The sequence below is a fragment of the Oncorhynchus tshawytscha genome, linkage group LG24, assembly GCF_018296145.1.
Source record: "Oncorhynchus tshawytscha isolate Ot180627B linkage group LG24, Otsh_v2.0, whole genome shotgun sequence".
Taxonomy (NCBI): domain Eukaryota; kingdom Metazoa; phylum Chordata; class Actinopteri; order Salmoniformes; family Salmonidae; genus Oncorhynchus; species Oncorhynchus tshawytscha.
The window spans coordinates 16952084-16976347 of record NC_056452.1 but is presented as its reverse complement, the minus strand read 5'-3'; the positions used below and the strand labels follow the sequence as shown (position 1 = coordinate 16976347).

Genomic DNA, 24264 nt, shown 5'->3' with positions numbered 1-24264 from the left:
CGACATCCACGTCTTCGGCGCACGGGGGCATTAGTGTATGGTTATTAGACAGGAGAATTGCTGTGTACAGTATGTATACTATACCATAATCAACCCGAAAAGTTGTCTGCACCCTCATTAATGATTTATCCGGCTGTATTTCTGTATTTTGAAAGTTATATATCTTGAAAACTTAATAGCTGACATGCACATTTTTGGGGAGTATATCAACAATGGACTTATGAAAAAATGCAAAAAGATTTTTGGGGTGGAGTTTTCCTTTAAGTTGGAAGGGATGATATTTACATTTAGTCACATTTATCTATTTTCCAAGCTATAGCACACAATATTATACATACAGCAGGTTTGTAAAGGACCAAAGAGTTTGGTCTGCTTCCTGTTTTCATTTTTGCCAAGGAAAAAATATTGCTATACTGGTATGTCACAGCCTTAACATTAAGAATATTATTGATTAACTAACTGATTGAATGAATGAACTGCAAATCAGAAATTCATTGCAACAAGTTCAATTCATTATAAAGCTGTTAAGGATGGCTTAGTATTTTTCTCTCTCTCTGGTAGTCTGTCTATACATTGCTAGCCTCAATGCCAATAAAGGCAGAGGTTGCAACTCTTATTGTGTGACTTCGGAAAGTGCCGTTGTACAGTATTTCCCATAGAGATAGAGAGCTGAGAGACAAAGAGCTGCTGCTGTGGGCCAGCCCTATAGTTTTCTGTAGCCCGTAGAGCACATTGTGCTGACATGACAAAGCTTTGTGTCACATTTACAAAGGCCTGATCCCTGCAGGGTCTATAAAGAGGTCCAGTACCGCTCACTACCCGGTCCGGTCCGAACTAAACACAGTCACAATGAGCAAGGTAAGCATGAACACACCATGCGTTTCACGGGGAAATACAGGAAAGAGGCTCATTTAACAATTGTCTGTGATAAACCGTGATACATCTTTCATATTTGGATTCACTGGATAGTATTATAAATAACTAAATATCTTGCAATTTACCTAGAAATGATTGGCCAGTAATGATACTGGAGGGGGATTTTAGGAGATGGTGAATCGAACGTGTTAAAGGCTCAAAGCCAATGTGCAAGTATGAATGGACTGGACGGAGAGGAGGGCAGCACAAATGCATAGTCTCAAAGGTAGGTTCTTTTAGCAACACGGGTGTATTTGTTATCTAAAGCAGGGGCATTGGAGCCTGCTGGTTTTCTATTCTACCTTCTAATTAATTGGACACACCTGGTGTCCCAGGTCTAAATCGGTCCCTGATTAGAGGAGAACAATTAAAAAATGCAGTGGAACTGGCCTCAAGCTCGAGTTGAGTTTGAGGCATCTAAAGGATTGTATTATTAATCAGACTAAATAAAAGTCCCCCACAAGTTATTCCTTTTTTGCCCACATATGGCGCACGTGCAGAACTTTTATTTTGACATGAGGTAAGCAGAGAGGAAGTGGGTCTACAACAGACTCATGTTTGAAAAGTCTGTTTAATAATATGATCCTTTAGATATTTTTGTCTCAAATTCACTCTGTATTGGCCTAGGCCTACTACCCATCCATGACCAATCATCCTCTTCACTGCCTCAGCATACGACACCTTCTGTTCTACTCTCACCCTGGCAACCTCAACCTGTCTCTCTCGTACCGGGCACTTCTGATCCCCAGCAACATGGGCACACTCACAATTGACACAACACAGTTTTTTTCCAACGATACAACACATTCATTTGTCCCATGCCCTAAAGCAGGTATTCCCAAACTGTGGTATGCGCAATGCCGTCGGGGGTACGCCAAATATAAATGTGATTCACATTCTTCACATTAAAAAAAAAAAAAAGCCACGGGAGTTTTTTGAGCGAGAATTAAGACGACTTTCGAGTAGTAAGCAACAGATACCATTAATAAGAAGGGGCTAGATCGTCTTATATGGTGAGCTACTGAGTGGCTAAGACAGACAAGCCCCATACTATTGTGGAGGACTTAATTCTTCCTGTTGCCGCGGATATGGCTGGGACAATGCTGGGGAAAAGGCCCAAAAAACTATACAGACAATTCCTTCATCAAACAACACTTGACGCATCAATGACATGGCAGGAGATGTTTTGAAACAATTACTGCTTCGCATACAAGCCAGTGAATTATATGTGTTACAGCTGGATGAGTCAACAGACGTGGCGGGCCTGGCACAGCTACTGGTATATGTCCTTTACTTTTATGGGGGGTCTGTTAAGGAAGACATCCTCTTCTGCAAACCACTGGAAACCAGGACAACAGGAGGATATTTGTAAAGTACTGGACAATTTTTGTGACATCAAATGGACTTTGATGGTCAAGATGTGTTGGTATCTATACTGATGGCGCAAAAGCTATGACAGGGAGACATAGTGGAGTGATAACACGCGTGCAAGCAGTTGCTCCAGATGCCACTTGGGTACACTGCAGCATCCACTGAGAGGCTCTTGCTGCCAAGGGAATGCCTGACAGCTAGAAAGACGTTTTGGACACTACAGTCAAAATGGTTAACTTTGATAAAACAAGGCCCCTGAACTCTTGTGTATTTTCTGCAGTATGCAATGATATGGGCAGCGACCATGTAACTCTTTTACAACGTACAGAAGTGCGCTGGTTATCATGGGGCAAAGTATTGACACTTTTTAAAAAATTGAGAGACAAGCTTAACGTTTTCTTTACTGACCATCATTTTCACTTGTCTGACCGCTTGCATGATGACGAGTTTCTCACACAACTGGCCTGTCTGTGTGATGTTTTTCACTTGTCTGACCGCCTGCATGATGAGGAGTTTCTCACACGACTGGCCTATCTGGGTGATGTTTTTCACTTGTCTGACCGCCTGCATGATGACTAGTTTCTAACACAACTGGCCTGTCTGGGTGATGTTTTTTCTTGACTGAATGATCTGAATCTAGGATTACAGGGACTCTCTGCAACTATATTCAATGTGCGGGACACGATTGAGGCTATGATTAAGAAGTTGAAGCTCTTCTCTGTATGCATCAACAAGGACAACACACAGGTCTTTCCATTATTGTATGATTTCTTTGTGTGCAAATGAACTCAAGCTTACGGACAATGTCAAATGTGATATAGCGAAGCACTTGAGTGAGTTGGGTGCGCAATCATGCAGGTACTTTCCCGAAAAAGATGACACAAATAACTGGATTCGTTATCCCGTTCATGCCCTGCCTCCAGTCCACTTACCGATATCTGAACAAGAGAGCCTCATTGAAATTGCAACAAGCGGTTCTGTGAAAATGTAATTGAATCAGAAGCCACTGCCAGGTTCTTGGATTGGGCTGCGCTCTGAGTATCCTGCCTTGGCAAATCGCGCTGTTAAGACAATGATGCCCTTTGCAACCACATACCTATGTGAGAGTGGATTTTCGGCCCTCACTAGCATGAAAACTAAATACAGGCACACACTGTGTGTGGAAAATGATTTAAGACTGAGACTCTCTCCAATACAACCCAACATCCTTTCAAGCACACCCTTCTCATTAACCTGTGGTGAGTTATTCACCATTTTTGATCAACAAATAAAGTTTTAAATGTAAGATGGCTAAATAGAGGGCAAAATGATTGATTATTATTATTAGTTGTGCCCTGGTCCTACAAGAGCTCTTTGTCACTTCCCACGAGCCGGGTTGTGACAAAAACTCACACTCATTCTTACGTTTAATAAATGTATCGTATAGTGTGTGTGTGTGTGTGGCAGGCTTACAATGATGGCAAAAAACAACATTTGAGAGTGCGCTGACCCTGGTGCTAGAGGGGGTACGCAGCTGGAGGTTGAATGTTTGACGGGGTACTGGACTATAAAAGGTTTAGGAACCACTGCCCTAAAGGATGTGCATGTACCTCAGTGCGGTTTCTGGGATGTGAAAATGAGCCGTGGATAATTTCTTATTGTTCCAATAACACTCTCTTCTTCGACACATGTACTAAAAGTATATATTATAGGTAGGCTTGGCCTATTTCAATTCCACATCATAAATGGTGTACGTTGGATTGCAGTTCCTGATAATGAAAATGTAATTGTGTTTTTCATTCTGTGCTAGGTTATTTACATTTTTCAGAAGACAGCCAACATTTCCCCAATATCTGTGTTATCATGTGTGCACCCACCCTTAGTGGTGTTTCCAACAACAGGATACATCTGGCTTTCAGGGATACAGTTCATTCAACCTAGCTTCCTTTTCCGCTGGAAAGAGGATGTGGAAACTTTGCTCAGGTGTTTCTTTTACGTCTGCTACGTTAGCTTATCGTGTGTATCATTTTGATTTGAACTTTCCATCTCTCTTTTCTAGATTATATTCTACGAGGACAAGAACTTCCAGGGCCGCCACTATGAGTGCAGCAACGACTGTGCTGAGATGCACAACCACTTCAGCCGCTGTAACTCCATAAAGGTGGACAGTGGCTGTTGGGTGGCCTACGAGAAGCCCAACTACACTGGCTACCAGTACATGCTGAACAAGGGCGAGTACCCTGACTACCAGCGCTGGTCTGGCTTCAACGACTGCATCCGCTCATGCCGTATGGTGCCCCCTGTGAGTGTACCACATCGTGTGTCCTCAGTCCCACATTGTTTTCAGTCCCTTGAGCTGAGGGCTTCAGTGTCTACTGTTTTTTTTTGTCTTTCTTAGCATTTATTGTAATTACTTGGCTAGATTCTTACTGACATTTGGCTGAGGCTATGACAAATAGATTCACAAATGCCAACCAACACCTTTTTTTTAACACGGTCAATTTCTTCTTCACAAATGTCATGGTTCAAGTTATATTTAATTCTCCTTATAGTACACTTACATTAACACCTATATACTGTCTGTGTATCATTTAATATATCCATTGTCCATTTTGTCTGTCTTTTTCTTTCACAGTATCGAGGAAACTACAGGATGAAGATCTACGAGCGCTCTGACTTCAGGGGTCAGAACATGGAGATGATGGAGGACTGCCCCGACCTGCACGAGAGCTTCCACAGCCGCGACATCTCCTCCGCCAACGTCATGGAGGGTTACTGGATCCTCCACGAGCACCCCCACTACAGGGGTCGTCAGTACTTCCTTCGCCCTGGCGAGTACAGGAGGCACAGCGAGTGGGGAAGCTCCAGCCCCACCATCGGCTCCCTGAGACGTGTCACCGAGACCCCCTGAAGGTCAATCGAGACCCCCCTCTTCCTCCCCTAATGCAGCCCAATTCTAAATTCTGTATTGAAGCCCTACCCTCTATTGCTAGCACTGTTTGACTATTGTGTATCTACTGTGGTCATCTGACCCTGAAATCACATTAATGTGATTGGGGGTTTTGTTCCATTTGGTGTTGGGTCTTCGCTGCTTTGCTTAGACTGGGAAAGTAGACCTCGGTGCTCAGGCGATGCTCGTATGGTAACGGTGATGGTCTCTCTAGCTTTCGTTGCTGCAGAGCAAAATGATGTGCTTTGCCAGTCCCCAACCCCCTGTCCTATAGGAACCAAAATAAATTAAAATTTGATAAAAGTCAACCAAGGAGCCTTTTGTTTTTATTAACTACTGTCATTATCAAAATAGGTTACGGGAACAGTAGTGTTTTGCATACTTTTATTAAAGTTCATTATTTGGCATTTTAAACATAAGCCATGGAGTTGGATAGCCATAGAGGCATACACATCAAGGTCCAACTCTGCAGACTGTTGTGACATCATCATCATCCCCCGATACACAAAGCAAAATGAACACGGAAACATTATTATTTGAAGCCGGTAATTAAAGAACAAAAAAAGGGTATCTGAGGATGGGCATGTAGGAGTCTTTATGAGATCACATGGTGCCGAGCAGGGGCTTTGGGTCCATGAAAGAAGCCCGTATTAGACCCACATCACAGGGCTAGCGCCAACTCAAAGGGGAAGAGTCAATGTGTCCTGGTACTAGCCCCGAGCATCAAGCTCTCTCAGAACAAAAAAACTAAACCAAGTCTGCTTCCCTGCTCATGCATTTTTCAGCAGCCAGTGTGATAAGGAACCCTTTTAGAAATAAACATCAATTATTGAAATTGTTAATTAGAAGCCCATAATTGGTGAAGATACACATGAATAAATAACTTTGACAATTAATTATTGATTAAAAAAATTGAAGCCCAACTGGGAACACTTTTGAGTCTCTTTAGATCAAACAAAACAAGAAATATAAGTTTTGGCCTTGAGTAATGTTCAATTAAAGAACGGTCGACTTTGCTGTAAAAGTCCAGTGACATGCCCTGCGTCCTCTGATATATGTGGACTCCAATCCCCACGGTCGTCAGTGCGTCAACAGGGTGAAACATGGGATCTGGCTCTGCCTAAACGGGGAAACATTCAACATAAGATTCACAGGGTGCTTGGCGTCTGTCGTAAATGGAAGTTAATGCAGGGGGTCCTGACATGATTCAAATCTAGTATCAACCATGTACGTTATGTTTGTGTGTCTCAGTTTGTTTACCTCTGTACACGCTACATGCAAAGAACATGCATACTACAGGCCCTACTTGGCCGGCCAAAAGCTGCATGATCCCTCATCAATAGACTATTCTAGAACAGCAAAATATCCATGTATCAGACTCTCTACCTCTGCAAGTCATTAATACAATACTTTCCATTACAAATATTAAGCTTCTTCCATAGAAGTACCAAAACAGTGAGATCTGACAATATCCTGTCTTTTCTTAATTTATTCTTCATCAATGTACCCTTTGGACTTGTGGAGGGCTGATTGAAGGGTAAGTAGTGCGTTTTGGAGGATGAATTCTTTAGCTGAGAGAAGAAGAACCACAGAAGAGCATACTCTGTGATTCCATTATTAGTCTCAGTTCTCTCCCTCTTTCTTTTCATTTCTGATAGCTGGATAATTAAACCTCTGTAGTATTGTCTTCCATCTTCCATGCCCCACTTACGGAAAAGCCTTATTCCCAGATGAGAACCATTAAAAAGTCCCTTTTTTGACGTCTGTTTTCAGATCAGTATTCCTTCTTTGGTGCTAATTTGTTATTTGTGTTAGTAGAAAAGAGTGGTGGAAGGACAGAGACAAACATCCATGTAAAGTCATTGGCATTCTTGAGTTATTCATCTCCTAATCAAAGGACCAGAGAAAAATGAATATCCCATTGTTATTCACCAAAAACTTTTATTCTACAATATGGTCTACAAATTACAAAAAAAAAAACCAGAACTGATCTGTAGTGTGCATCGCTTGACATCAGATATAAAGCTCATAAGCTGGAATGTAACAGCAGCGCTGTATCTTAAGGCAGTAGTCCCCTGAAGGAGACGGAAAGCAGCTCTTGTATCTGACAGAGGCTCTGGGCACTGTAAAGTCGACGTAAATAGACAGTGTGAAAAAAAAGCAAAAGCAGGAGAATAAAGCATTTGCATTCCAAAGGACATAAAAAGTTTAGAGGAAAAGAGGGAAATAAAAAAAAAAGGACATGCTTTCTTATAGAATTCAATCTAACTTGAATGCTTATGAATAAGATTGGGTCAATAAATGGTTTTATTCATCCATATCTATGTCAAAACACATTTAAGGTTATTAAATATTGTTTACCCAATGGTTCATCACTGGTCATTTAACTGCATATAAATAAGGATTGTGTTGGTAGAACTGCAAAACGATGCAGTATTAATGTTAATAGCAATTCATACAATTTGTGGCCTTGAGGACCTACAATTCAAGCCCAATTTAAATGACACACCAGTAGCTTTCCTAACTTAGGTTGAGCTTTAAACCTAGCATCAACACTGTTTGGTTGTGCATTCATATCACCGAACCAATACTTTGAGGATAAGGGTCTCATCTGATAGAGCACAGCACAACAGACCAATCAATAGGAACTAAAACCAAGAGGGGAGCATCTTGATAGAGATAATAACACGGATGTAAACTAGCTTAAGCAAAAATTCCCTTTAAGTGTGGGTCCTGGAGAGCATATTTACCAAACTCACCACTACTGTGCATAAGATCTAGACCAATCAATGTCAATGGTGTGAGACCTTCTACAGTCTAACAGGGTCAATGTAACCAATCATGAGTTGATTCACTGAATACTGAGTGAGGTAATCACTGCAATAAAACTTTTGAGAGCTGATGTAGAATTAATGTAAACTCTGATCCAGATCGAATGAATATGACAATGGGATTGTTTCTTTGGTACCAGGGGAAAGCTTTTCTCTCATGGTGGTTAAGTGTGTTTAGGTGTGTCTCTAGTTGGAGGTCCTCTGTCATTCCTCACTCTGGGCAGCTATCTGTCTGGGCTGTGGCTGTGTGACTGGCAAATTCTCGTGGAGGTACTCCATGGTGCCCTGTTCAGAGAAGTCTGCAGCAGTGTGGCCGTCTCCTCTCAGGACCCACTTAGTGGTGAGGAGCCCCTCCAGGCCCACGGGGCCCCGGGCATGGATACGAGCTGTGCTGATGCCCACCTCAGCACCTAGAGGAAGGAGGGAGACAGAGAATGAGTGAGTGAGTAGGGTAATTGAACAGTAAGTGAGGTGATAAAAAAGTAAATAATGAATGCATACCCAGTCCGAAGCGGTATCCGTCTGCGAATCGCGAACTGACGTTCCAGAACACACAAGCACTGTCCAGCTGCTGCAGGAACCGCTCTGCTGTGTCCTCTGTAAGAATCATCATCATCATCATCCTCATCATCACAACAACTACCATCATCTTCATAGTCAACTACCATCATTGTCACCATCATTAAACATCAACATCTCTCTTCAGGTATATACAGTATATTTCTTCTATTACACAAAATGGAGAATTCAATGTGGTTCTACGTGTTGTACAATCTGCGGCCACTAGATGGTAGAACTGAGGCAGAAATGCTCTGTCTGAAGGGAACCGACTAAAAAAAAACATCTATAACCCAACCTATATTGGATATTGTCAGTAAAGTACTCAATCAAACTGAATTATCAAACTTGAGGGGACATTAACATTTAAGATGACGATAAATCATATAACTAAATATAAATTAATAACACTGTTCCCTTAGCAAAACCTGTTCTACATTCAAATCAGTTCTGTCCCCTTCAAAGTAGTCTCATAGGGAGGTTGTACACTGAGGCAAAAAGTGCTGTCATCACTTTGAGAAAGAAGTGGTAGGAAGATTGAAGGACAGGTCTCTCTTGAAAGAGAGATGTGGTCTCTCTCACCCAGACTAATCTGGGTGAATCAACAGGATAAAAAAAACAAAGTAAAAAGAAGAGGAAAAACAGAAACGTCTCACAACAATTACATAGACAGACAGCCCTACCGTTTTCAGTCACAATGACGTCGGTGTGGGAGCTGCCATATCTGTGGATATGGTCTATAGCTTCCTGCATACTGTCCACCACCTCGATGCAGCACTCCAGATCCCCGTACTCTGTCCTCAGAGACTTGACCTCTGATGGGCTGAAGGTCAGGTTGGAGGCAAACCTGGGGCCAGCGTGAATCTTCACCTAGAGGGGGTCACACATGGGAGGGGTCATCATTACATAAAACGAGCGGGCAATTAATCCATCAATCCGGGAGTTAAGATTGACTGATTGCTAAACTGGTTGAGTCAGACAACTTGCTTGGATCTAGGGTTACAAAGGGAGTGTCACGTTCTGACCTTTATTTCCTTTGTTTTGTCACTATTTAGTCTGGTCAGGGTGTGAGTTGGAGTGGGCAGTCTATGTTTGTTTTTCTATGATTTGGGTATTTCTATGTTTCGGCCTAGTATGGTTCTCAATCAGAGGCAGGTGTCATTAGTTGTCTCTGATTGAGAATCATACTTAGGTAGCCTGGGTTTCACTGTGTGTTGGTGGGTGATTGTTCCCGTCTCTGCGTTTGCACCAGATAGGGCTGTTTAGGTTTTCACGGTTCTTGTTTTGTAGATTGTTCATGTGTAGTTGCTTTATTAAAGTACCATGAATAGAAACCACGCTGCATTTTGGTCCGCCTCTCCTTCACCACAAGAAAACCGTTACAGGGAGGGTATATTACCAGTAACTTTCAAAGTTCACCAGTAAACTGCTGGAATTTTTTTGAAACATTCAAGGATTTGATGGAATTTTCCTAACATGTAAAATATATAAACAAAATAAGATTACATTTTTTTCCTAAATAGAATAACATAGCTGTTAAACATTATCCTAAATATAGCCCATCAACTTAAATGAGTGTTTCAGCATGGAATGTTCTTTATATTTTTTTTACACACATGCATTTATTTTACTATGTCAATATGTCTTTGTTAATGTTTTTACGCCAAACTGGTGGCAGTTGTGAAAAAAGACAGTAGGTTGAAGAGTTGCAGAAAGAATTCCAAATTGTCATTGTTGAGATTTTTTTTTTTACAGGAAATATTTTCTTTAAAGTTGAAGTATAAATGACCAAAGTTTCCATAGAGTGCAATAGATTGATCTGCTATTGTGAAACACAACCTAACTTTTAGTGATACTTGGTAGTCTGTCTTCTTATTATGGTTATCAACTGCATAGTAAGCTGTTAGTGTTCATTTTTGTGAATTTGGTTTTAGGAGCATAAATCATCAACAATGAGACATGATTAATGTGGTTAATCAACACGTGTAAACCCATCCACCTCACCCCAACACCAGGGAAAGAAAAGGAATATTTGATAATAAGTTGTAGTAAAATGTAACAAACCACATCACCAAACAACCAGTCAGTCATTTAATCAAGCCTTTGAGTGTTTTCAACCTGTATTTTAGTTGGAGAAAAGGAGAATAATATCACTTTGTCAGTGTGTCTGTACCTGTGTATTTGTTTGTGTGTGTGGTCTTACCTGTTCGGTGCGGAGCATGTCTATGATCTGGTCAAACAGAGGAGTCTTGAGTATGTCCCTGTGAACCAACAGTGTTTCCATAGCATTGCAGGCCGCAGGATAGTCACATTTAGAGTCTCTGACTGGAGAGAGAAAATGTCAATCAATCACTTCCTTCTCCATCATTGGTAGTAAAACAACCATTCAATTATATGGGCGTGTCTGTGTCAGACCTGGGTTCAAATACCAGTTAAAAGGTATTTCAATTACTTTCAAATACATTACATTAAGTATTTAGATATTTTTTCTTAGAAAATACATCAGGTAGTTGAATATTTGGAAAAGCATTGGCATCTCTTTGAAAATACAGACAAGTGTCACGACTTCCGCCGAAGTTGTTCCCTCTCCTTGTTCGGGCGGCATTCGGTGGTCGACGTCACCGGCTTTCTAGCCGCCACCGATCCACTTTCATTTTCCATTTGTTTTGTCTTCATTGTACACACCTGGTTTCCATTCCCATAATTATGTTCCTTATTTAACCCTCTGGTTCCCCCCATGGTTTTGTGCGTGTTTGTTCTGTGTTAAGTGGCCGCTTATATTTGTGAGCTGGTATGTTTTCCCTGCGTGGAATATTTTGCTGTTTTGTTGAGTAAAGTCTGTTCTTACTCATTCTCTGTGTCCTGCGCCTGACTCCGTCCCACCTGCTGCACTTATTAACAAGTATATTTTCTAATACAAATATTTAAATACTCCCATACATTTGAACCAGGTCTGTTTAGTCATAGGGATATTTGAAATATACTCAGAAACAGTTTCAAATAGTATTTTTTAAATACTTCGAAGTGGTAGCTGATTTGGCTACTTTATTTGAAAATACTAAAATACGCAGAAAATATGTTTTTAAAATACAATTAAATAAGCATGTATTCGAATCCAGGTCTGGCCTATGTGGGTCTGTGTGTGTTGTCCCACTGACCGATCTTGATGACCTTGTCGATGGCGGCCTCCGAGTCGATGTAGACGTGGCAGATGCCTTCACTGTGGCCCAGAACTGGGATGCCCTTGGCTGCGCTCTGAATGTTCTTGACCAGCTGGGATGAGCCTCGCGGGATGATCAGGTCTATCATCTCATCTAGTCTACACAGGTCCTCCACCTCCTCACGGGTACTCACCTGGAACACACATAGAATATGTACACACAGTTACACACACAAAATGTGTATGCATTCCAATTACTAGCAACAGATTGTCATATCCAAACTCAAAATAAACCCCTGTATTCTAGGATTTATTTTGTATTTTTCTATAAGGGAAATTCACTGTGCTACATTTGAATCACTCACCTTAGTAAATGAGGAATGAAAGGTTGCTTTTGCATGGTGTCTGACTGTATTTACTACCGGCAGAGTAACACAGAATTACTCCGATTTTAGCATAAATTATGTTATTTAAATAACTTCCATGCTGTTTTTCTTAAATGGGATGTTTTTCCAGCTGATACTTACCAGCTGTACAGCCTCTTTGACCCAGTGGATATCCAGTGCTTCCTGGGTCAGCTCATGTAAGATGCGGTTGGTGTTGGCTGCTTCCTTGCCCCCCTTCGCCAGCAGAGCATTGCCGCTGGCTATGGCTAGAGCTGATACCTACACGCAAATGAGAGCAACAGCCTTTACAGTAACAGTCAAAAGTTTGGACACACCTACTCATTCAAGGGTTTTTCTTTATTTGTACTGTTTTCAACATTGTAGAATAACAGCCGAAGACATCAAAACTATGAAATAACACACATGGAATCATGTAGTAACCAAAAAAGTGTTAAACAAATCAAAATGTATTCTATATTTGAGATTCTTCAAAGTAGCCACCCTTTGCCTTGTTGACAGCTTTGCACACACTTGGCATTCTCTCAACCAGCTTCATGAGGTAGTCTCCTGGAATACATTTCAATTAGCAGGTGTGCCTTGTTAAAAGTTAATTTGTGGAATTTATTTCCTTTTTAATGCGTTTGAGCCAATCAGTTGTGTTGTGACAAGGTAGGGGTGGTATACATAAGATATCCCTATTTGGTAAAAGACCAAGTCCATATAATGGCAAGAACAGCTCAAATAAGCAAAGAGAAACGACAGTCCATCATTACTTTAAGACATGAAGGTCAGTCAATCTGGAAAATGTCAAGAACTATAAACGTTTCTTCAAGTGCAGTCGCAAAAACCATCAAGCGCTATGATGAAACTGTCTCTCATGAGGACCACCACAGGAAAGGAAGTCCCAGAGTTACCTCTGCTGCAGATGATTAATTCACAAGATTACCAGCCTCAGAATTTGCAGCCCAAATAAATGCTTCAAGGTGTTCAAGTAACAGACACATCTCAATGTCAACTGTTCAGAGGAGACTGCGTGAATCAGGCCTTCATGGTTGAATTGCTGCAAAGAAACCACTACTAAAGGACACCAATAATAATAAGAGACAAGAAACACAAGCAATAGACATTAGACCGGTGGAAATCTGTCCTTTGGTCTGAGTCCAAATTTGATATTTTTGGTTCCAAACGCCGTGTCTTTGTGAGCCGCAGAGTAGGTGAACGGTTGATCTCCGCATGTGTGGTTGTGTGATGGTGACCAGCATGACTACCACAGCATTCTGCACCCGATCTGGTTTGCGCTTAATGGGACTATAATTTGTTTTTCAACAGGACAATGACCCAACACACCTCCAGACTGTGTAAGGGTTATTTGACCAAGAAGGAGAGTGATGGAGTGCTGCATCAGATGACCTGGCCTCCACAATCACCTGACCTCAACCCAATTGAGATGGTTTGGGATGAGTTGAACCGCAGAGTGAAGGAAAAGCAGCCAACACGTGCTCAGCATATGTCGGAACTCCTTCAAGCCTGTTGGAAAAGCATTTAAAGTGAAGCTGGTTAATAGAATGCCAAGAGTGTGCAAAGCTGTCATTAAGGCACAGGGTGGCTATTTCGACAAATTTCTAAAATATATTTTGATTTGTTTAACACTTTTTTGGTTACTACATGATTCCAAGTGTTATTTCATAGTTTTGATATCTTCGCTATTATTCTACAATGTAGAAAATAGCAAAACTAAAGAAAAACCCTTGAATGAGCAGGTGTGTAAAAAATGTTCACTTTCACAGGTACTGAACATATAGCATGACCCCCAGCACGAACACCCCATCTTACCAAAAAAGGATCAGCAGTGCACAAACAGAACCCCAAACTCTCTCTCAAACACAGACGAGCCCAAACACACAGAAACACACACAAATTACCTGTGGCAAGCAGTCGGGGCGGGCCTCGAAGATGACCAGCAGTACTCCTATGGGCACAGTGATCTGCTCTAGCTCTAAGTTGTGGGCTACTCTGGTCCTACGCAGCACTCTGCCCACGCTGTCCTGAGAGGCCAGGGCTATCTGTCTCAGGCCTATAGCCAGGCTATTCAGCTTGGCCGGGGACAGGCTCAGACGGTTCAGCAAGGCTGACGACAACTGACCTGATAGGGGATGGAGACCACAAAGAATCCAATACAGCAGAAACCACCGGACGATCACTTTGACTACTCAGTTAGAGCAGCTCGTATATACAGAACGTTTAAATGCAACCACACCCTCTAATTATCCACATCCTCACATAGTCACACAATGGGATGTTGACAAGTAAATGTCCCTACAAGTATGAGGTGGTTTGACAAATACCATGAACCCATTCAGAGAGATAGACAAGATAGGAATAGTTACCTGCATTGACTGCTAGGTCCATGTCCATCTTGTTAGCAGCAAGGATCTCCTCCTTCTTCTCAACCAGCAGGTTTGCCAGGTGACAGATGATCTCACCTCTCTGGGGTGGAGACAGTTCAATAAAATTAAACAAACCGCAGTAAGAATAGTGCTGACACGCCTGGGATCAGGTATACTGTATAACTGTGTATGAGGGTCTGACTGTATACTGTAGAACTGTGTATGAGGGTCTGACTGTAGAACTGTGTATGAGGGTCTGACTGTATAATGTAGAACTGTGTATGAGGGTCTGACTGTATACTGTAGAACTGTGTATGAGGGTCTGACTGTATAAGGTAGAACTGTGTATGAGGGTCTGACTGTATACTGTAGAACTGTGTATGAGGGTCTGACTGTATACTGTAGAACTGTGTATGAGGGTCTGACTGTATAATGTAGAACTGTGTATGAGGGTCTGACTGTATACTGTAGAACTGTGTATGAGGGTCTGACTGTATACTGTAGAACTGTGTATGAGGGTCTGACTGTATACTGTAGAACTGTGTATGAGGGTCTGACTGTATAATGTAGAACTGTGTATGAGGGTCTGACTGTATGAGGGTCTGTAGAACTGTGTATGAGGGTCTGACTGTATAACTGTATAAGGTGGAACTGTAGAGAACTGTGTATGAGGGTCTGACTGTATACTGTAGAACTGTGTATGAAGGAGGGTCTGACTGTATACTGTAGAACTGTGTATGAGGGTCTGACTGTATACTGTAGAACTGTGTATGAGGGTCTGACTGTATAATGTAGAACTGTGTATGAGGGTCTGACTGTATACTGTAGAACTGTGTATGAGGGTCTGACTGTATACTGTAGAACTGTGTATGAGGGTCTGACCTGTTCTGGATGAAGGGCTGCCAGGGTCCTGCCAGAGTTCCGGGCCATCTCAGTCTGCTGCTCCACGGTGGGGCCTGGAGATAGACACTACAGTGATGAGCACAGGCAACACAAACCAACAACAAAAGGGACCAACATTCGCATGCATCATCATAACCATAGTCACGTGTAGCCATAGTCTGGATAATGTCGTGCTAGCCGAAACGACTAGAACGGTCGGCTGGATTCCAGAGGATCGGCTACATTTTGATTGGATGTTACATTTCAAGAACCCTCCCTGCACATGCCCATAGAAGGCCAGCACGTGTGTTATGTTCGTCACTGTTTTCCGAGTCGATGAAGGCAATGCAACTCTTCTGCTTGATCACTCAACAGACATTATCCCATATCTACCTGCAGGATATGGTAAATGTTTAGAGTATCAAGTGTGAGCCCGACTGTCTGCCATTTATTGAAATTAAAAGCCGCGACAAACCCGGCATATATCAACATATTCCGATGGGGTTTTAATCTGCAATTTCCCAGCCATCTTCACACACTTTTGAGCTCCACTCAAGCAAGGCATTTGATTGGTTTGACGTGTTGCGAGGCGTCACTGGTTTCCACCCCTTTGTAGCTACTTTCTGCCATAGACTTCACCAGGCTTTACCGATTAGGGAAGCCTGGTTCTCGATGAGGCTACGGTGACCATAATTATCATCATCATTTAGAATAACAAACATCTTCTTCGTCATAAGAACCACCATACTCATCATTGTGATCCTCACCATAATTATCACCATTATCACTATGCTCATTGTTGTCATGGTGATCATCATCAATCTAATAGCCTTCATCATCAGTGTCTGTCACACAGAGATGACCCGGGGTGAACTCACCGGCAGGTTTGACCTCGGAGAAGAAGGTGCCCACTTTCTTGCCCTCCACGATGTCAGTGATGACGTGGCCCGTCACCTTGGGGTGGGTGCCGTTGGCAATGACTACCGACGTGCCCCCCTGTAGGGCCCACAGGGCCGCCTTTACCTGGAAGTAAAGGGGGGGGAACACTTTGACAGTTTTCTATTCCCCACTTGTTTCTCAAGTACAGATTTGGCCCCCAATGTAAAGACTTGCTTAACAGTGGTTTGAAGCCAAATCTCAGTCTGACACACATTGAGTTCAGAAGACTTTCACAAAACCTTATTACAGAGATGTAGACCTAGACACTCTGTAGTCCTCCACTCTTACATGTTTTGATCGACACACTTTCCTATTCTAACCTTCAGGTAACTGCAAAAATAATGGTAACACTTTAGTAAATGATGGATACAAAGTATATTGAAAACAGGTGCTTCCATAAAGGTGTGATTCCTGGGTTAATTAAGCAATTGACATCCCATCATGCTTAGGGTCAATGTATCAAAATGCTGGGCAAGCCACTATTTTGGCTACCATGGCTATCAATGCCCCTATCCACAGGGCACGAGGGGTCACTGAATGGGTTGATGAGCATGAAAACGATGTAAACCATATGTCATGACCGTCTAAGTCACCAGATCTCAACCCAATTGAACACTTGTGGAAGATTCGGGAGCAGCGCCTGAGGCAGTGTTTTCCACCATCATCAACAAAACACAAAATTATGGAATTATGGACTTAGCATAGATTCTACAAGTTCCATAATAAGGTGCTTGAAGCTGTTCTGGTGGCTCGTTGGTGTTTCTTTTATTTATAAGGTTACGTATGTTTGCGCACATGGAATTCAGTGATTTATGTTTACTATAGGTTAATGAGGCAATGCAAATATGATGTCATGTCTTTACTATCATTAAATTAAGACTTTTAGTTTTTATCAGATGATTCTCTGTAATTATTATTACGCGAATTAAACTGATTAATCATGTAACTGTAATTAACTAGGAAGTCGGGGCACCAAGGAAAATATTCAGATTACAAAGTTATAATTTTCCTAATATAACTTTTCAGATATTTTCACATCTGATTAATAGTCTTCGGATTAATTCATTCTTCTTTACCTCACGTTAGTCTCATTCCAAACGTCGTAAATTGTTGGTTATCTGCACGAACCCAGTCTTCACTATTAGTCATCCATACATCAATTGTCTTAAAATCATTTATTTACTAACTAAGTAATTCACAGAAATGCATAAACAAACAGTAGATAGTTACAAGGAAATGATAACGGAGTTTCCCCAGTGGGATAAACCGGCATCGCGGCTTGGTGTACAAAAGGGAAGTGGGGGTCGACTGAGATAAGACAACACACAGTTGATAATTATTGAAATGCTAATCCTTTACACATGAACGCTCACTCATTTGGGAACAATTGCAATCAATATATATATTTACGCTCAGTGTGTCGTCGGGGTCTCTGTTTAAAAGTTTGTTTCTGTTGGAGAGTTTGTCCGCCCTCTCTGTCGTGGTTAGAATGGATAGTTCAGAGTGACATTCATTCATGTCGTTATGGATAGATGTTTCGGCGGTTGTCGGTCTTCACGTTCAATGAAACCGAATTCCTAGCTGCAGACTTGTAATTAATATAGTTAATACAGACTAGTAATTAATATCAAAGACTTCTTATTCTGTCGGTATCGATAGTCTAAGAGTTTAACCACGTGGGATGGTTAAAAGATTCAGCAGTCTGGTCTCAAACCTTGGCCCTCTCGTTATCAAGGTAAGCTGGTCTGCAACCTTTGTCCTCTCGTAATTGAGAGAAATATGGTCTGGTGATAGAAAACCCAGGTGGGGTTTTATTCGGAACATGGAAAAGGGCCGTCTCAACAGTATCATCCTCACTCAATCATCTTATACAAGAATTAGATGTAAACCTCATATCTGAGGCTATTATATAAACAGCGTTATGGTAATGTGGCCGTATTGTCTCCCCTGAGTTTTACAAAATTGTACCAAATGGACCAGTTCGTAGCTGGATTCTTCACCGATCTTTTATACCTTCTCCGGAACATAAATGTTGTTCAGACCTGTGAGGTGGAAGAAATTCCTTTGTTCTCTATGAAAATTCACTCTCTCTCTATACTGTGGCCATGAGGAGATAATCTCCTCCAGGAATTTACGACCTCTCTCTGACCACAGCAGCCTGGGTGTAGGAGACAGGGAGAGGGGGATGGGGCTTGCTGTACCCAAAGAGGGCAACGTCATGACAATGATGTGACTAAAATGAAAGGGTATTTAGTTGACTAAAATGGCCCACTATTTTCATCATTTTGAGAATAACTAGACTAAATCTAAACATTGACATCTGTGTACATACCTTGGCCTCCATGCCTCCTATCCCCACCCTGGATTTTGTGCCGTAGGTGATCGACAGCTGGTCACCAGGGTAGAAGATGTCAATGAGTTTGGCGTCATCCGTTCCAGGAGGGCTGTCGTACAGTCCTACGAGAGATGGGAGGTAACTATGGTTACGTGATTGTTTACTTGCACAAAGATTACCTTCCAGTCCAATCCATCAGTGATATTTCCAAATACAACCAGGGTTGTGTTAATTAGGGCACGCAACGGAAAACGTTTTAAAACATTTTGCAATGGAAAATGTGTGTTTCCTATTGTACAAGTCCAGGTGGTCACTTCCTGTTTCAGTCTGTTTTCTTCCATTCTGTGCCTGACAAACACAACCCAAAATACCTGTAGTTCTCCCTCTTACATGAATTCTCCTAAATGAGCGTGTGTGGTTTTGACCCAGAGTGCTGGCAGATGGTGTGCTGCCTAACGGCAGGTAGCCTAGTGGTTAGAGATTTGGGCCATTAACCAAAAGGTTGCTAGATCGAATCCCCGAGCTGATAAGGTAAAAATCTGTTGTTCTGCCCCTGAACACGGCAGTTAACACACTGTTTCTAGGCTGTCATTGTAAATAAGAATTTGTTCTTAACTGACTTGCCAAGTTAAATAAAATGTTAAAATAATAATAAATGTGTTGCTGTGTTAGCAGCGTACCTTCTACGTCAGAGAGAGCAATGAGGAGGTCTGCCTTCATCTCCACGGCCAGGCGTGCCGCCAGGCTGTCATTGTCCTTTATACTGATGACCTGCAGGGGAAAAAGGAGTTAGTCTCACAGCAAGAGATAGACATTTATTGGGTCAAGGGTCAATGACCAGACTGTTTCTGATGTTTGTTATCAGTTGAAATTGAGGTCAGTGTATAAGAAAATACATCATTGAAATCAAAGCATTTCATGTTAAGCTATCGTTGATATTAGCTTGTCTACTGTGTGGTTTAGCAAAGCCACTGATACTACAATGTTTAGTCGTTTATTACTAGTAGTAGTGCGTTTTCAGCAGCAGAAGAACTTGTTAGTTCCGCTTGGGCTTGAGAACGGAGTATAGAAACGTGCTTCTACCTCCATTAGTCACCCCCAGACAGCCACACTTCTAGGCCCAGTCCGCCACCATCCAGAAGAGAACTAAAGCAATGCATGCACCCCTCCCATCTCCTCTAACCATCCCTGCATGCACATCTTTTGGGGGGAAAGGAGGGGAAGCGGGCGGGTGGAGCGGTGAAACATAATAGCTGTATTCTAGTATGCTAGCAGCTAACACTACTCCGCTATACACACCTCTCGCCCCTGTTCTTGCCCCTCCGTTCCCCCCGTGCCCTTTACCCACGTTTACCCCCTGGAGATCGCTGTTGGGCTCGGGCGGGGGCACCACGGCATCGTTGGTGTTGATAATGGGTACGATGTTCATGCGGAGCAGCTCCTGCAGCGTGCTGTTCAGGTTCCGCCGCTTCTGGTCGTCATGGAAGTCCAGGTTGGTGACCAGGACCTGGGATTACATCAGAGCAAATCCTGTTTCGATAAAACTTTATTGAGAGGTAATTGTGCTGGGTAACACAGTGTGAATTCAAATACATAGACATAGCGTAGGTACCTGTGCAGTGCATGTGCTGTACTGGGTGAACATGGCCTCATACAGGGCCATCAGACCACTCTGTCCGGCTGCCGCACAGGCCCGCGCCTCCAAAACTGGTACTGACTGAAACCGACAGAGAGAGAGAGAGAAAGATTGAGAGAGGGAGAAATGTTTTGAGTTGATTTTATAATAAGTGATATCACCATGTTTTTTTTGCAGGTTGTGTAAGACCTGGACTCATCATGTCTTTGCGCTGGTAAGGTTCTATAAGAACTGGACTGTTGTCTCACCATGTCTTTGATCTGGTTCTGTCCAGAGTGCAGGGCCTGTCTGACACTCTGGGACAGCAGGATCTCATGCCTCAGTCTCTGCTTGCCGAAGGCCACCGCTCCGCTGGTGACGATCATCATCTCTCTCCCCTGGTTCTGTAGCATGGCCACCTGCAACACAACACAACAAACTTTCTACCTCATTGAGATGCATTTTAAGTATTCTTGCAACAATGAATAAACTACAATAAGCAGACAGTTGTTAAAAACACAAGCTTCAAGACATCTTGTGTGGAGGTCTTGTGATCCCGTCAGCCTTAAGACCTTCCTCACCTGCTCTACTACCGAAGCCAGCCTGCCCAGCGCCAGGCCGCACTCATCACCCCGGGTGACTACGGCGCTGCCCAGCTTGACCACAATCCTCTTGGCCTTGCGGAGCTCCCCGCGGTGGGTGAAGGAGTTACTGTTGGCACGCGCCAGACCCACTGTGAGAAAGAATACACAATTTGGTGCTTTATAGTGTGAGTCTGAAGTGGAGCCGGGCAATATGGACAAAAATCTATATTGCGTTAAATGACCTGAATTGATGCGCTAACGATAAATAGAACGACGCATTTACAACATGAATGTGCACCACAGTTGTTTTTCTGATGATCCTTTAAACTACTACTACTAGTTTGATGGTTGTAGCCATCAATTGTCCCGTTAACAATCACACAGCAAACGTATTACATTTTCAAACGTCACATTTCTCTAGTATAGGCTACTTATCGCAATGAACGACATCAGCAGAATGCTTACGATAAATGATTGGTATGGTCGTTGTCGAGCATTTCTGGTTTATCGTCCCAGCTCTAGTCGGAAGCCCTGTTCAAATGCTTTATACATGTATATTGCCTCCCTCCCTTATTTGGATGAAAGATGAATTAAAGCAAAGCCTAAATGGAGGAAGGAAGATATAAGATAACAGATCAGCTTCATGCACATTTCACATATGCTTACATTGTGCTGTGCACACACACCATGTTGGCTTGAGACAATGTTCATAAACACTGTGCATAACCAGCACACAACAGTACATCTCCTACCAGTAAGTGTGTGTGCTGGGTTCTGTTTTGGTCCATTACTGATTATATAAAGTGTTAGGCTAAGAGCAGCCAGGAACCCCCTTTACCCCCTCCTAAATTCCATGGTATCCATGACAGGGTGCAAACTGCCACATCAGCATGGCAACCTCCAAAAGCCAGCGCTGACTGCACACATCTCTCCACTAAAGAGCAGCCAACCGCATGAGCGAGACAGGGAGAGAGGGAGATAGAAACAGAGATGTGAGCAGAAAAAGACTGGGGTGCAGGGGTGAGGGGTAATAACAGAATCAGAGAGATAGATTGAGATGGACAAAAATGGATAGGCCTCCATTATCTTAAAGCTATCAATCTCATGTTAAGAGTGGCCCAGGAGGATAAACAAGTATACACAAGTATGCAAGATGATATCATTGAATGATCTGGACTTGATGAATTTAGGGAACTAGGCTATCCTTCTTGCTTGGGGAAATTATCATGTTATTACTAAAAACTCAAGCTACTGAGATCATTGAAATTGTAATCACTGGAATAATAGCCTAGTATTTTCAACATTTATCCTACAGAGACATCTATACATCTCTTCAATTACTGGTGCACGTAGGCCTATATTATGTGTGCGGGTATGTGAATGTATGTATAAGTTTGCCCCTCCCACTTGCCTTGTGTCAGTGCTTTGGCTAGACGAGGGAAGATGGTGGTGCGTTGAGTCCTGGGGCTCGAGGGGAGCCCGGCATGAAGAGACAGCCTCTGTAACAGCATGGTTAACTGACCCGAACTTTCAGCCGCTACAACAGCTAGAGGAGAGAGAGAGAGGTACATTCAATCACTGTCAAATCTTCAATGTTCTATCTCTCTTTTCATTTATTGAACTTGCAGAATTCACATCACAGCTAAACACTTCAAAAAAGTCACAGAAGTTAGTATTCCACGTTTTATTGAATGACATAGTCTTTCTGCACTTGGATAAAGGAAAGAAAAACTCACGGTGATACCTGCTTAGCATCCAAGTCCTGTTTATGTCTGTTATCCAGCCACGTCTATCAAGCCCATCTCCTTTGAAATGGGCTACTGTCTAACATTCCAGACAGTAAAAACAAGAACTGCCCTCAACCAATGGCAGAGTCGAAGCCGGCCTAAATCACAGAAACTCCTCCCCCTCATGTGCTTATATGAGGTAGCTGATGAAACTGTCCCTACTTGCAGGATCACTTATTACGTGCCCTTTCTTGATTAAAAAAAGCTGCTAATGTTCTCACACGGGCACAGTTTAACCTCTGAAAGTTTAAGCAGTGAGGAGGTTCTACTACACTCTAAAACGTTAAGGTTCCTGGAGGTATCCTTTAAGGGTTCTTGAAATTGAAACTGTGCAGGGAACCCCTAAAAGTTATTAGAAGAACCCTTGTCTATATTCATTCCATGGACTTGATTCATTTCTGAGAAGATCTGAAAAGATCATTTGCACACATTTGTATGCTAATAGATTTCAGTTTTTAATTGACTGCTATGTAGGTTAAATGTACACTTCAAATGCTGCATTTAACCTACCAGAGTGATGGCTTTAACAGTGACCTTTCTACTGAATTTCAAAGATGGTGGTAAAAAACACTGGTTGGTTTCTTCATTGTATTTTCTTCTACCAGATCTATTGTGTTATATTCTCCTACATTTAATTCACATTTACACAAACTTCAAAGCGTTTCCTTTTAAATGGTACCAAGAATATGCATATCCTTGCTTCAGGGTCTGAACTACAGGCAGTTAGATTTGGGTATGTCATTTAGGTGAACATTTTAAAAAGGGAGAGAGAGAGGTACATTAAATCAATCCCTAATAAAGAAACAAACATATTTTTTAGAACATTTTTGTAATGTTTAAGAAAATAATGATAATATACAAATATTATCACACAATAACAGAAAAACATCACAGAAAGTTCAGTTTGTTAACAAACAATAAATAAGAAATACAAATTCAGATATTTGCATAATAAGATATAAAATGACAATAAATCAAATATAAAAAGACAATAAATAACATAAACATATATTGGAAAGCTGAACATTTAGTCCACTTTTTATGGAAAGTTTTCCAGGTGATACCGTTGCCTGGAACTCAAACCTAACCTAGTACTGACAGGCAACGCAGATATAATTGTCACGCCCTGATCTGTTTCACCTGTTCCTGTGATCGTCTCTACCCCCTCCAGGTGTCACTTGTTTTCCCGACTGTATTTATCCCTGTGTTTCCTGTCTCTCTGTGCCACTTCGTCTTGTATGTTTAGTCAAGTCAACCAGTGTGGTTTTCCCCATACTCCTTTTCTATTCACTTTTGCTAGTTCTCCTGGTTCTGACCCCTGCCTGACTCTGGACTACTTTCCTGCCTGCCTGATCATCCTGCCTGCCTGATCATCCTGCCTGCCCCGACCTTGAATCTGCCTGCCCTTCAGTTCCTATTGGACTCTGAACTGGTTTTTGACCTTTTGCCTCTACACGACCACTCTCTTGCCTACCCCTTTTTGGATGAATAAACATTGTAAGACTCCAACCATCTGCCTCCTGTGTCTGCGTCTGGGTCTCGCCTTGTGTCTGTTACGACTGGCGGTGGAAGAAGGTGTGGACCA

General features: G+C 42.2%; 2 protein-coding genes across 4 annotated transcripts; one reads left to right on the top strand and one right to left on the bottom strand.

Moving 5' to 3' along the window:
* Positions 1 to 755: 755 nt before the first annotated feature.
* LOC112223533 (gamma-crystallin M2-like) lies at positions 756 to 5523 on the top strand. The gene is made up of 3 exons (XM_024386599.1): positions 756 to 858; positions 4325 to 4567; positions 4901 to 5523. The coding sequence occupies exons 1-3, from the start codon at positions 850 to 852 to the stop codon at positions 5174 to 5176; spliced, it is 528 nt and encodes a 175-aa protein (XP_024242367.1). The 5' UTR covers positions 756 to 849; the 3' UTR covers positions 5177 to 5523.
* A 1619-nt stretch (positions 5524 to 7142) lies between these two features.
* Positions 7143 to 22879, bottom strand: LOC112223534 (delta-1-pyrroline-5-carboxylate synthase-like). Of its 3 annotated transcripts, none has more exons than XM_024386600.2 (18): positions 22629 to 22879; positions 22304 to 22438; positions 20890 to 21041; positions 20578 to 20727; positions 20306 to 20410; positions 20042 to 20200; positions 19374 to 19464; positions 18691 to 18815; positions 16298 to 16442; positions 15420 to 15493; positions 14538 to 14637; positions 14073 to 14293; positions 12292 to 12429; positions 11763 to 11958; positions 10808 to 10929; positions 9288 to 9474; positions 8548 to 8643; positions 7143 to 8456 (listed from the first exon to the last, which is right to left on the bottom strand). In XM_024386600.2, the coding sequence occupies exons 1-18, from the start codon at positions 22645 to 22647 to the stop codon at positions 8251 to 8253; spliced, it is 2421 nt and encodes an 806-aa protein (XP_024242368.1). In that variant the 5' UTR covers positions 22648 to 22879; the 3' UTR covers positions 7143 to 8250. The 3 variants fall into 3 exon arrangements, with proteins under 3 accessions (XP_024242368.1, XP_042161341.1, XP_042161342.1); XM_042305407.1 differs by having other exon boundaries at positions 20048 to 20200; positions 22629 to 22878; XM_042305408.1 differs by having other exon boundaries at positions 22637 to 22878.
* Between the last annotated feature and the right edge of the window lie 1385 nt (positions 22880 to 24264).